The sequence below is a fragment of the Dreissena polymorpha genome, chromosome 11, assembly GCF_020536995.1.
Source record: "Dreissena polymorpha isolate Duluth1 chromosome 11, UMN_Dpol_1.0, whole genome shotgun sequence".
NCBI lineage: Eukaryota > Metazoa > Mollusca > Bivalvia > Myida > Dreissenidae > Dreissena > Dreissena polymorpha.
In genome coordinates this window covers 82422140-82437201 of record NC_068365.1, presented here as the reverse complement: position 1 = coordinate 82437201, position 15062 = coordinate 82422140, and the positions used below count along the sequence as shown (strand labels likewise).

The window sequence follows — 15062 nt, the reverse complement described above, 5'->3', positions numbered from 1 at the left end:
CTTCTTTTTTAATAGAGTAAACTCATCTCAATTAATGCGCGAATGTATAACACAGAATAAAAATATGCGATGAAATTCAAATGACTTTTTAAAATTTACTTTTAAGACTTCCGAACGTATAAGAACAAATTTATGAACGATGCCACATTTAGAATCTGTTATCAAAGCTTTTTATTATTTCCCAAAACTGATTTTCCGAAATTGATCAAATAAAAACTTGCGAATAGGCCTATGTAAATAATGTTTTATATTAAATCACTTTGCACCATCCTGTATATACAATTTCCATGTACATTAACTTATACTTATTTTGCATAGTTACTTATTAGTTCGTTGTTGTTTTACGATGAATTTATTGTACTCTGTATATGGTATGTATCCAGTACATCGGATAAAAATATTCAAACACTTAAACTTTCTTTGTATGTGTGATTATTTCTGCTTTATAAATTCAAATGTATTTGCACATAATAAAGTTAAATGTTGAATCACATTGCATCCTGTTTATACATGTGTAATGTAGTTGTATATATTTTGCATAGTTACAAATAACTTTGTTGTTGTTTTACGATGGATGTATTGTACTCGTTATAAGGTATGTATTCTGTACTTTTAATAAACATATTCTTACACTTACACTTTCCCTGTATGTGTGATTATGTCTGCTTTTATAAACTTTAATCTTAAAATGCGTGGTTATGTTGTTTCTCAACGATACAAAACGTTAAGAACGCCGTTTAGTGTAATTTATTCGCTTATTCCTGGTTGATTGATCATATACTATTTATACCTGAAATTGCCGAAGAAACATAAAATCGCGTGCAACAAAGAAAAAAAAAACGGAAGTAAATACACATATTGAATTGAACCTTCACAACGATCATTATACGTGTACAAAGTCACTGACAAATGTCTTTGACTGACACTCCCTTGATAAACGTTTCTGTATTCAACACGTAGCCGCTATTTTCTTTGCATATGTTTGTATGTGGTGTATAGGTTATTTATAAGTTTTATATATTATGTTTTCTTTACTCTTGCTTGTGGATTCACGCCTACATCTAACGCATACAGCAGCAATGACAACAGAAATAACACAACGAAAAACCGAGACAACGCAAGTGCAATATTTACTGCTCTTCAATCTTCATTTCTCGTTTTCAAGACTATTTGATCTCAAGGTAATACAATATTACATTCATTTCTAAATATCGTATCCTATGATATTCTAGCCCTTTTTACAAACGCAACAAATCATTGCCTTAGGTAAGAGAAATGCGGAAAAAACAACAACACACAAATACAACGGACTACTTCTCATCGTATTACATTTGATGTGAATGGATGCTTAAAAATTTCTTGTTTTCTCCTTTCTTATTTATGGTTTCCTTATTGACATCATCGGGAACCGTTTTTTTGAACACTTAACTTCGTTCTTGGAAGAGTATAACCACTTTCTGTTCGTCTAGATTGATACGATGTACTTGTTTTGTTCTTTGAATCATTTTGGTTGTTCTTTAAACAGGCCTAGTTGTGAGAACGTTGAACATTGTCGTGGAAAGATAGATTTGTCTAAACAAATCAGTAAGACAGTTTGCATATTGATGATATAAATAGGGCTTAACGACGTAATACCCACGCTTATATATAATTGTTATGAGTGAAAATAAAATCTTATCAGTCCTAAATCTCAAAAGCGGCTTCAGGGGCCTAATATAAAAAAGATGAAATCTGACAAACGCCGCAAACATATCGTGAAATTGACCTCTTAGTAATGTAAAAATAAAGATGATTTAGTAAGTACAAATTAAATGTACTCTTGAGAAAATCTATAAAGACTAGGTCAAAAAGTGTTTTATATACTTATAATGGCCCATATACGAAAAATGCCTACAATTATTTGACAAAAATTGTTCTGAACTCAAAATTGCAGACAACAAATGAGTTAAAAATGACACTGTAGTTGTTGGTGTCATATAACCATTTTATACATGTTGTTTCCAGTCTACTGGTCATAGGCAGAACCCTTTACGAGGCGATTAAAGTACAACAGAGCTATCAAAAGTTTGTTCACTCGATACGTATATATACATCAAGATATTTTTCCTAAACTGAAATTAAAAAAAAGGACAAACATACTAAAAAAACAACTCACGACTGTATGCATCTAACCGTATACAAACGAACTTTGCAACATACTATTGAACTTCAAACGGACAAAGCCCGGTAAACCACATCTATATTTTACATAACACAATTCTGCAAACTGAGAAGTTGTCAATTAGAACAAAGATGTGCTTTGTAATTTCAGTTGTACATAACTCCTAATCGAACTGTCTTCAAGTTATTCAACAGGTGGCCTATCAAGTTTCTGGTAAGGTTGGAATGGTAAAGTCCTATGTTTTCCTTAGTACAAACTTTGGTAGTTGAGAGTCTTAAGATTGCCATAGTTAGCTTCATGTCCTAGCTATTGTGCTACACCTGCACAGATAAAAACAATAATACACGCGTGTAATATTTGGCATCATTTGGCCCTATAAGTATTGAACGTTTTAAATTTGAAAGGTTCAGCTGCAATTAATAAAATAGAAAAGAAAATACGTGGACCTTAATATCGCCTTCATATATTAAAATAATGAGTATAAAAGTGGGAAAGAATACAAATTGAGTACTCTGTTAAATAACAAAACATATACACTTTGTTGTTGTAGTCCTAAGACTCCTTACTTGGAAAAAGTAATTGGCCCAAAGGATAAAGTAGGAGTCCCAAACGGAGTACCGTTAAATATTGCACGCATCTTCATTTTTTTAGCAAAAGATCCATTAAAATAAAAAATCATTATATATAATAGTATCCTTGTTTTATTTAAAACCCATATTACACTAGTCCTGTTTTAATGTGTGGTCATTAAACAATAAACATTAATTGTAGTTACAATGTAATGCGGATGACGAGTTCTGTGAAATGTACAGTTAATTTTGTGACGGGGGTTTTCCAATTTAACATTCGCGATGCAGGTAATGCGATGTGCGCGCATAAGGCACTGTTCAGATACAATTTTTAGAACAGCCAATTGACGAGTGAATTTAAATTTAGATTGATTGCAACTCCATACAAAGCAATGTTTTAAAACCCTGTTTTCCCAGAGCGTGGCTGAAATTCGTGTTTAAGCGTATCTAGCACATTGTGAAGACTTGGTTAATTTTCAATATATCAGGCTACGCTCGATACGACTGGTGTTCGTGTTTTACAGCAATCAGTAAAGTACGGTGAGAAAACAAGGTCAGAGATTTACTCGCGATTATACGGTTGTCTACAAACAACCGTAATCTGTACCGAAATATTTGAAATATCTGACGTTCGTTTTATCCCACACACCGATGGCGAATTGTTCTGTCTGTAACAATTACGTTTAAAGGAATTCTTTTCTGAACGAAACTTTAATCTAAGCGGAAAGTGTCGTCTTTTATTAGCTTATACGGACTGCCAGAGCGAATTGATTAAATATGTTATTGACTAGGAAGGTTTGTGTTAACAACTAAATAAAGAACAAAGAACAATCCTGCGAGTTTTTTTAATGCGTTATTATGCGACAGAAGGTAATGAAAACGTCCAAATGACGTCATTAGATACAGTATAATCTGTCCTATGATTATTGTCTTGCTGGAGAATGAATGGTGCTCGGTAAGAGAACTTTGTTACACGGCTTCTTACTAACCCCACACGATACGATACAGGACAGAAAACGTATATTTATTCACTTAACCTATATTAAAGGGGCCTTTCCACGTTTTGGTTAATTGACAAAATTAAAAAAAAAATGTTTTAGATTCGCAAATGTTCGTTGCAGTTATGATATGTGTGATGAAACAATAATACTGAACAATGACCATTCTCTAAAATATCCATTTTAAGCATTTTGACGATATAAAAAAGTGAATATTATAAACTGTTGTAACGCGAAACGATTGAATAATTTGGAGAGTTCTGTTGGTGTCGTAATATTTTGTGACACTAGAGGATTGCTGATATGCACTATAAAATACATCAATCATTGTATTAGCACTGATGGCCAAGTTGTCTAAGCATTAGTTTTTTACTTCAGGGGTCATCGGTTCGAGCCAAGTTGAGGGTTACTTTTTTTCTGTCTTTAATTGTATTCGTGTTTTTTTTACTGGAGCTTTTTAGATCCAGTGTTTTACATTTATCAATGTAAAGCATTCAATGACAAATTCAATACATGCCAAAATCTGTAAAAAGGTCCCTTTTAAGCTTAATTGGTCGTTATCCTTAAAGGTACTTAAAGGGATCGGGGTCAGATAAACAATGACTGAGATCAACAATATACATGCATTCATCTCTGTGGGTATATAATATGGTTAATATTCAGGGTATATGATTGCTTTTCAAACGAGATCTAAACCCGTTTTATTGCTGCGTGCTTATTATTCAGAATATAGGAATACTAATCTCTTTACCTTAACATTATGGTTAGAGTCAACATTATTAATGAACACGTTATCTGACTGTTATAATGTATAACATTAAATGCATAAAAACATACCCATGTTGCCACTGTTATTTGGGTATAATATCCCAATTAAAAAACATGAAATTAGCCTAGATCTGAGAAAACTAGGTTTAATGCATGTGCGTAAAATGCCGTGACGGATGAGCCTGTGCAGTGTTAACAGGCTTATCATGAAAGAAACTTTTCGCTGTAATGCTATTTTTCGTTTAAAGGAAGTCTCTTCTTAAATTAATCTAGTTTTGGCGGAAAGACCCATGGCGAGATTGGCCTGTGTACACAAATAAGCATTTAGCTCAGTTGTCACAGAAAGATGCTTAAATAAATACGTACTAAGCATTTCAATATAGTCATGTTCAATCTTCTGTCATTGTATCACGAGTTTAAAAACTTCTCAAAACATATTGATGTAAGAATTCTCCTGAAAAAACCTTAGTCAATATTAAAGCAAATTTTGTTTTATCTTTTATTTCAACGGCGACTACATTATACACATTTTGAGAGAATATGATCAGAAGAGCTAGCTATGGTCTGTGAGAAAAACCCTGGACAACAATTGGTGGAACACGATGTAACATCAAAAACTGTGTATATAATTTATCATCACTATGTCATATTCAGTTGTTACAAGAACCTCGTTGAAACATTAAGCTTGGGTTCAATGAATATGCGTAAAGTATCGCTCCAGATTAGCCTGTGTAGTCTGCACAGGTTTATTGGAGACGCCGCTTGTATGGAATTTTGCGTTTACAGAAAGTGGATTCTAATAGACAATCTTTTGTAGGCGGAAAGTGTCGTCCCTGACTAAAAGGTGCGAACTGCACTGTCTCATCCGGGGCGATAATTGACCACATGCATGAAGCCCAGGTTTTCCAGAATGAGGCCCCATTCTGTACTGTGCACGGAACAGATCAGCAAAGTATCAATAACATGCACGTTGGCAATTATTTATGGCATACACGCATATAATCAATTAATAAAATCGCGTGAATAGTGATCAACGGTAGATCATCCTCAATTTTCCTTAATTACACTGGTTTTGGTCTCCGAAAAATTACCAAATATGGCTAACGCAGTTGCCAAAGAACGCAGACGATAAGGGAAAATGTTACGCCTCATCAGTATACGTGTTATGAGCAATCTTTGAACGATATCTTATTATTGCGTAAGTCCTATTAGTTCAGGAACATGAGTCGTGTTCTAACCAAATTAAGCAATACGGTCCACGATCTTCCAAAGCAATACCTCGATCATGAATATTTATAAATACACATATATGATATGAGTGTTCCTGTAAAATAGAAACTTGAAAAGCATTACTCAACATACAATTTTATATTAAATAAAATCATCTAAGATGCCAGTACATATAAAAGTTAAATGATTTGAATAACATACACGTATACAAATGAGAAGCGTTCTGGGAAAACTTGGCTTAATGCGTAAAGTGTCATCCTAGGGTTTGACGAAAAAAAAGAAAAGTCCTAAAATACCGTATTTTTGTACAATTATTAGTTTATATTTACTAAAATATCACAACTGATATATTAATTTACTTGAACAAGTTTTTAGGTTTTCATATTTTCAGTATATTCGGTAATACAATTTTACTGGGTATGTGTACCAGGTAACTACCAGTTAATCATCGTCACGTGGTAAACCCAAAAAATGCAAATTGTACATGCGTGGTGAATTGTATATATTCGATATATAAAATGATCAACCTACTTGCGTTATTTATAGTGTGTGTATCATTATGTCACATATTTTCCCGATGTACTTTCGATTTAACATCGCGAAATTTTATTACCGAATATACTGATATATGAACTTTTTTCAAGTAATGTCATATTGTAATCAATATAAACTAATAATTGTAAAAAAACGGTATTTTAGAGCTTTTCTTTTTTTCGTCAATCTGGTTGACGGTCCCTTTAATGGCTAAGCATATTACGCTACACGATTTTAATGACAATTTAGCGCCGTTGAAACGTGTCGAGAAAGCATAGAGACGTCATGGGAACACCGAGCGTGTATGCGCATATCGAAGTTTATTATCGAAGCCACTACGCCTACAATCAATCAACGGTGGTATATATTTCATAAGTAATACATACCGGTAATGCTATAAAAGTGAGTATTAAAAAAAGATCTATGTAACAGTATTAGCGACATGTATAACGGCTCGCATTTCTAGTTGGACCCATTGTACACATTAATTCAGAATTTAATATACATTTAAATTATTTATTTTCCGTCGCTTACAAAGAATAGTATTTGATTAACGATTACTTGTTAATATGTTTCACGTTCTATAAATATGGTTTGCGAGTGTATAGACTACTCGCTTTCCGTAGTGATTTGCGTGCCCGTCAAGGCGTTGGAATATTATACAAAAGTTTCGAAATCTCTTGAATATATATGATACAAATGTAGGCTTTTGCAGACCTACATCTATACGTATATTGGCTATACCTATACTTAATAATATATAAAATATTTATTTAAACTGATTATTGATTCTGTTTTGATAAAGCATGTTTATGCCATGACATGTGGCCCTTATTTGACTCAACGAAAAGGGGCATCATTCGTTCTTTTTACGAACCGTTGGGCACCTTTTCACTGTGTTTTGCCCTTTCAGTACCCATCTATCGTTTGACCTGAAAATCCTTCGCGAATCATGAATACTTTTTAACAATAAGAGAAATGTTCAGTACGAACATATTTAAAATAGATATTTATCCCACTATTGTTTATATGTTTGGAAAGTTTAAAAAGAAAGTACATATGGCTCTTTCGTTCACTTAAAACCATTTCCGCGTATTTGGGCCCTCCACGCGCTAAAATCATATCCCTCGCGATAATATGAAGGTAGCAAATGTGCCTCTTGTTGTGTAAATTTGTGTGATTATGCAGCAAAATTATTTTATAATCGACGGGTAACCGTTGGTTATTTCGGTAATAACCAACGGTATGGAGTTCCGATGCGCAGGAATTAAACCACGAGGGCGTAGCCCGAGTGGTTTGATAACAAGCATCGGAACGACATACCGTTGGTTATTACCGCAATAACCAACAGTTACGCGTCGATCATTTCGATTCCCTGACAATTCCACCACGAAAATGTGTTTCAATAACATCCGAAATATAGTGTCCGAATTATATGCTACTTATTCCAAATAATAATTAGATACCTTAACACAGCTTAAATGTACATGTATGTATTCACAGCGCGTGCGCGGAAACAACCGTTGGTATATCGGCTAATAACCCACGGTTAGCTCCCTTCTCATTCTAATGCGCAAGCGTTGGTTATTGGTGTGCAACTGTGGTAGAATAAACATTTACCATAAGGTTTTCCTAAATAAACTTTGTTGTTGTGCATTTAACAGTCACCAACAGGTTTTCCTTGATATACTTTCCTGATGTGCATTTAACTTTAACTAATATGTTTTCCTTGATAATCATTACACATTAACTTATATGTTTTCCTTGATGTATATTAAACATTAAGTAATACGTTTTCCTCGATATACATTAAACATTAACTAATACGTTTTCTTTGATATACATTTAACAGTCACTTATATGTTTTCCTTGTTATACATTAAACATTAACTAATATGTTTTCCTTGATATAAATAAACATTAAGTAATATGTTTTCCTTGATATACATTAAACATTCACTTATATGTTTTTTCATTGATATACATTAAACATTAATTAATATGTTTCCTTGATACACATTTAACATTCACTTATATGTTTTTCTTGTTATACATTAAACATTTACTTATATGTTTTCCTTGATATAAATAAACATTAAATGATATGTTTTCCTATATATACATTAAACATTCACTAATATGTTTTCATTGATATACATTACACATTAAATAAATGATTCCTTGATATACATTAAACATTAACTAATATGTTTTCCTTGATATACATTAAACATTAACTAAAATGTTTTCCTTGATAAACTTGTACTGATCTGGAATTTCCATTAGTGTGGCCAGCGCTAGTGCAACGTCGGGATTCTTTGCCTCGTGGGTGATTTCGTGGTAATTCACAAACTGAACATTGTCAAATCTTCTGGTAGATAATCCTCTTGCCGCTACCTTGTTGTTGAAATTCTCCAGGTCATCCCATTCTTCCATAACTCCCCATGGTCCGTCTCCGACTCCTATCACCACAATAGAGAGGGCATAGTCGGAGGCTTCGATGATTGCCTTGAGACTGCTGTGCTCTTCGTTGACTTGACCATCAGCAACTATTATAAGTATGTGGTACTGAAATGTGTAAAATATGTTATAGTATGTGTTATATGTAACAAAAGTAACGTGTTTGTACTATATATTTATGTAATTAGTACTGCAATTTAAGCATTTCAAATGAGACTACTGAATAAATTGTCGACTTTAAAACATGTATAATTATGTTAATTTATGTCAAAGTAGAATAGTAAATCAAATACAAAATTGTCTCAATTATACTCTCAATTATACTCAATTCAAACAAACAAGCATACATGTCAATAATTCTGAAGTTTCACACCTTGCCCGTTTCCTTTACTATGCGTATTGCTTCAGCTATAACAGGTACGAAGCTTGTGGGACCTCCAAACTTTACTTCTTTTGTTTTTGTGTTATATGCACCCAGAATGTCGTAAAATGAAGAACACGGTTCCTGTACATGTAAAATAGATTTGTTTTTTGTTGAAAATAAGTCCGCGGAGACTATATAAATAAATGCACAAATTACATCAGTTCTAATGCATGAACTAGTATTATATTGTTTGTAAACATTAAATTATATTAACATTCAAAAGCGCTTTATGCTTATGGATCAAATATATTTGTGTGCGAGTATTTGTAGATTTCTGCATTTAATAACACTTGACTAATAACAATTTTCGTAGAAGTAGTAATAATACTTGTATAAAATACATCATCATCACCATCATCACGATCATCAGCATCAGCAGCAGCAGCAGTAGTATATTAGTAGCAGTAGTAGTAGTAGTAGTAGTAGTAGTAGTAGTAGTAGTAGTAGTAGTAGTAGTAGTAGTAGTAGTAGTATTTATAGTAGTAGTAGTAGTAGTTGTAGTAGTAGAAGTAGTAGTAGGAGTAGGCGTAGTAGCAGTAGCAGTAGCAGCAGCAGTAGCAGCAGCAGTAGTAGTAGTAGTAGTAGTAGTAGTAGCAGTAGCAGTAGCAGTAGCAGTAGCAGCAGCAGTAATAGTAGTAGAAGTAGTAGTAGTAGTAGTAGTAGAAGTAGTAGATGTAGCAGCAGCAGCAGCAGCGGCAGCAGCAGCAGTAGCAGTAGAAATAGCAGTAGCAGTAGTATAAGTAGTAATAATAATAGTAGTAGTAGTAGTAGTAGTAGTAGTAGTAGTAGTAGTAGTAGTAGTAGTAGTATTAGTAGTAGTAGTAGAAGTAGTAGTAGTAGAAGTAGTAGTAGAAGTAGTAGTTGTAGTAGTAGTAGTAGTAGTAGTAGTAGTAGTAGTAGTAGTAGTAGTAGTTGTAGTAGTAGTAGTAGTAGTAGTAGTAGTAGTAGTAGTAGTAGTAGTAGTAGTAGTAGTAGTAATAGTAGTAGTAGAAGTAGCAGTAGAAGTAGTAGTTGTAGTAGTAGTAGTAGTAGTTGTAGTAGTAGTAGTAGTAGTAGTAGTAGTAGTAGTAGTAGTAGTAGTAGTAGTAGTAGTAGTAGTAGTAGTAGTAGTAGTAGTCATGTAGAAGTAGTAGTAGTAGTAGTAGTAGTAGTAGTAGTAGTAGTAGTAGTAGTAGTAGTAGTAGTAGTAGTAGTAGTAGTAGTAGTAGTAGTAGTAGTAGTAGTAGTAGTAGAAGTCTTCGTCGTCGTCGTCGTAGTCGTAGTAGTAGTAGTAGTAGTAGTAGTAGTAGTAGTAGTAGTAGAAGTAGTATTAGTAGAAGTAGTAGAAGTAGTAGCTGTTTTTGTTGTTGTAGTAGTAGAAGTAAAAGTAGTTGTAGTAGAATTAGGTAAAGGAGTAGTAGTTGTTGTTATTTTTTAAGTATAAATAGTAAAAATATAACTCGTGATGGTAGTAGTACTAGAAGTAGTAGTTGTTATAGTTGTTGTAGTAGTAGTAGAAGAAGTATTGTAAGAGTATCATATTTTCAGCGGTTAATGCTTTCATACCTGGCTTAGCGGAAAGACACGTTTGTCTTTCACTTCATTGTCTCCGAAGCCAAATGCATGTATGTATTCAATCTCTCCTCTCATTGGGTCAATTGTTTCACCGATTGCAGTTATCATCTATGAAATAATAAAATGGTTGAATTAGTTTAAACAGTGGCAGTCAAAGTTGTAAGTACGTTCGCTGTCCGGTGTTCGCGTCAAACTTGGAGCACTACTTTTGATTATTGGTCATCATTTAATTGTTTTTCTTTTTGATGATCTGACTCACATTCCCAAAAACCACGCTAAACTGACAAGAAAATATAATTCAAATTAATGAGTAAAACATGTCTTGTTTGAAAAAAATATGCACCTCTACAATGAAAACACATTTATCGACGAGTTACTAAACACACCTATAAACAAATACAAAATAACCACTCATAGTTAATATTTTGATAACCGTAACTACTCTATGTTTTCGGACACTCTAAATTTTCGGACATCCCCTTTAAAGCCAAAAATAATTATTTTTTCTTGGCTCTAAATTTTTGGACATATGAATTTTCGTCCATAAATAGTTTATAATTTTTCGGACAGTATATTTTACAATGCTAATTACCAGATTTCTTCCCTGTTTTCGCTTATCTGGTGACACTTCGATCATGGGTCTTTACAACCGAATTAAAGTCATGCAACCTGGCAGTTGAATGCCTAAGGGCAATGGACCATTACATTTGCATTTTTTGGGTAAATGTCAATGTCTACCGGTAATAAACAATGGTTTCACTATTTACCTTTTGATATGGATTAACTCCCGACAAGTCATGAAGACTTTTTCCACAAAATGTTTTGCTGCCATTTGTCACATTGCTGATGGTATAATCAATTGCTTTAAAACAAAACAAACGGATGTGTAAAATTATACCACACTTAGTGATTATTATTTTAACTGAATTTCACAAAATTTAACTGGAGATTAAGTATTTCTAATAAGGCGGCCTTTTGAAAGACTTGTGAGCCAAGACAATATATATATCATGTATTTATTTCATATCAGTGACACTATGTGGTTTGCAGTTATATAAAATAATGCTGTAACGACCTCAATATGTATTTCGGCCCAAGTTTCCCTGTGAGGGAAATAAGCCAATGTGCCGTGGCTACATACTGCGCCAAGATGTTAACGGACGACTTATGACCCAGTGACCAGGGAAAACATGTGAAGCGCCTCTGAACTGTATGAAAATGGCGCTATATAAATGTAGTAAAAAAAAGTTTGCCACAACCGTCTACGTACCCATTTAAGATCGCATTCATATGCACATGATAACATAAAGTAATCGTGTAGGTCGTCATAAATCCTCGAGACTTAATAAATGTCAGGATCAATCCTAACACAAGTGTTTTATATCGCTGAAATATACTTGATTTCTTTGATCACAAATTTAGTACAGTTTAAGTATGCAAACACCTTAACAAATATAATATAATTATTGTCTAAATAAAAAGAAAACTCTCACGTATTACTTCACTAGCTTAAATATAATGTATCACCTGTGAGTACATACGTAAGAATAAATAATTGAGTGAATGTTGAATGGTTTTTGCTTTTAATGTTATGCATCAGATATCGGTACTTGTGGATATGCTGAAATGTTAGTTGTAAGTTATGAATAAAAAAGAAAATAATTTGTTGCTCAATTTATAAATGTATCCTGATCACGGCAGAGCATATGTCTACAGCTCAAACAAGATATCATCTTATTTCAACACTACACTAAGTTACGTATCAAAACTGCGATAATGCTATAATGGCGACGATTGTAGGAAAAATACTAACAGAAGAAACGTGAGCACCTCGATTTTGGTGATACGGTTATTTTGTTAAATCAGCAATTGAGGCGTAAACTTACCGAAGATAATATTGCTAGTTTCCAAACTTGCTTCTATTCAGCAATTGAGCCGTAAACTTACCGAAGATAATGTTGCAAGTTTAACAATCCTTGCTTCTTATCATTAATTGAGCCGTAAACTTACCGAAGATAATGTTGCAAGTTTCCAATCCTTGCTTCTTTATAGCAGACCTCACGTCTTCTAAAGAGTGAAACTGATCGGGGTTGACAGATAGTTTTCGAAAGTTGTCACTTATTTTGTCGGAATCCGAAAACAGATCGCTTGACTGTCAAAAAAAGTAAATATTAATAAAAGAAATCACACCCTAAGACGTAAACAGCAAACTGCGTTTTCTGAATTTCATTGGCCATCTTAGATAACATGATATTTCCATGATTTACATTATTTTACATCACCCTGCACAGTACTTGAATATTAACAAATACGTTTTAGTTGCTACTCAATTGATGCTTATGTTGCAAACTAATATTCATACATATTTTGCATATGAAAAATTCTTTAAAACGTTTAACACCCTAGTTTTTTTTATAAAACATTTGCCCATATGCTTTCTCCTGGTATACAAAAATTTTCTTTTGAAAACCGTCGGCCATTTTTACCGATTATTGCGTTTTTCAGCCAAATATTATCAACTAAAGTGTACTATGAATACTTAACAAAACCACACTCCAAAATATGCACTTACGGAAGAGACTCGGGGTCCTGTTACTAATAAAAATGCGGAGGATTTTGCCTCTAGTTCCGCCATTGTATATGCCTGCTAAAGGCTGTAATAGAAGAATATACAAGCGTTCAAATGTTATGAATGTATCGCATTAAGGCCTGATATCTTTCGTTTTTTCAATTTTATAAGCAGTAATAAACACAAATAAATCTATATTTCTGTTGTTTTTTTCTTCTGTGAAAATCTTTTTGTAGAAGTTTTTCTAAAGGTTTGATGCAAATCTTTTAGGCAACAGTCTGTAAGTGTTTGTAATTTAAATATAAGTCAATAACTTGATCCGTTTCTCTTGGTCCGCTTCTTCAAATAAATTTTGAACGGCTGCTTATAAAACGTATTGGAGAATGATGTTTCGACCGAGCGTATAAAGATGTATATGCTGTATTGAATCGGTGCCCGTTATGACATTTAATACCTGGATCAGGTTCCCGTTTAATTATATTCTGGTCGCTTTCAGATGTACGATTAGTGGAAATTTGATACTGCTTTTCAAGTTCCGACGCGAAATATGTACCTTATTCTGTTTGTGTAGTTGTTGTCTTTTTGAGCTAGTAATAGTTTTTGTAGTAAACCATGTTGATTCTTTGTATTTATAGTAAGAGACAGAACAGATAGTATTGAAAGTAAATGAATAAATCAAGTCATAATTTACAGCCAATCATGTGAATGTAAGCATCTACTTTCTTAAATTAGTTTTTTTAATATAAATATTTCAACTCAAATAATCAAACCTAAAAAAACTAACACAAATGACTGTGCAAAATAAATAATCATGATACATATATGTATCGCGTTCTGAGAAAACAGGACAAAATGCATGTGCGTAAAGTGTCATCCCAAATTAGCCTGTGCAGTTTACACAGGCTAATCCGGATAATATGCTGTGCTAAAGCACAATTGTAAGCTTTTAAAATTAAGAACAGATGATAAAATAACATGCGCACAGTACTCACACTTGCTTCGCTTTTTTAAAGTCCGGTTCACATATACAAGCTATTCCACTTTTATGTTTATACACGATGTTTGCAATGACAATAACGACAAACACTGACTTTGGAATGTGAATAAAATGGGGTGACAACATCAATCAATAACACCGAAATATAGGGTATGCGCTATTTAAACACACATGAATTTCAGATTGCGCCTATAAATAAATAGATTTAACTTCCTGTTACAATATTCAATAATAAATCAGTAATAAATGTGGCTTAAAGCCACACACCTTATTTGGCAGAGTAAATTTAAGTATACATAAGAAACATATTTTATCTATGCCAATTAGAACATATCTGGTGGTAACAAGGTAGAGATGTGTCTTTTTGCGCTTTAAAACATAAAAATAATCGCGTTTGTCGAAATGGACGTATACGTCTAAAAATCCTACTTTCGGTTTAAAAAGTTGTACCGTTTGAAAAATAATAAATTACTTGCTAACTATGCTGTAGATTAAATTTTATCTATGCCAATTAGAATATATATGGTGGTTACAAGGTAGAAATCCGTCTTTTTTGCGCTTTAAAACTTTAAAATAATCGCGTTTGTCGAAATGGACTTATACTATAGAAATCCTACTTTCGGTTTTAAAAGTGGTAATTCCCGGTTGAAAAATATTAAATTACTTGCTAACTAGGCTATAGATTTAATGAAAATTTTGCACACTTTTGAAGAGCATCTATATGTTTTGATTAACATGTACTTTATTTCAAGGTGTGTGGCTTTAAGATTTAATGAAGCTCTGTTATAAGTTTATATA

The 15062-nt window shown here is 33.1% G+C and overlaps 1 protein-coding gene across 1 annotated transcript; it reads right to left on the bottom strand.

The window, feature by feature from the left end:
- Positions 1-8233: 8233 nt before the first annotated feature.
- On the bottom strand, positions 8234-14376 carry LOC127851847 (uncharacterized). Its single transcript, XM_052385795.1, has 7 exons — positions 14260-14376; positions 13271-13352; positions 12709-12850; positions 11466-11560; positions 10690-10806; positions 9094-9225; positions 8234-8828 (listed from the first exon to the last, which is right to left on the bottom strand). Exons 2-7 carry the CDS (start codon positions 13331-13333, stop codon positions 8487-8489), a joined length of 891 nt encoding a protein of 296 aa, XP_052241755.1. The 5' UTR covers positions 13334-13352; positions 14260-14376; the 3' UTR covers positions 8234-8486.
- Positions 14377-15062: the final 686 nt, after the last annotated feature.

Bases quoted from the DNA above. Each gene is read 5' to 3' on its own strand.
- LOC127851847 (XM_052385795.1), bottom strand. From the start codon at position 13,333: ATGGCGGAACTAGAGGCAAAATCCTCCGCATTTTTATTAGTAACAGGA. The intron at 11,561-12,708 runs GTAAGTTTACGG...TTTGTTTTAAAG, and splicing joins AACTTGCAACATTATCTTCG to CAATTGATTATACCATCAGC. The intron at 8,829-9,093 runs GTGTGAAACTTC...TACACATTTCAG, and splicing joins TAGTAAAGGAAACGGGCAAG to TACCACATACTTATAATAGT.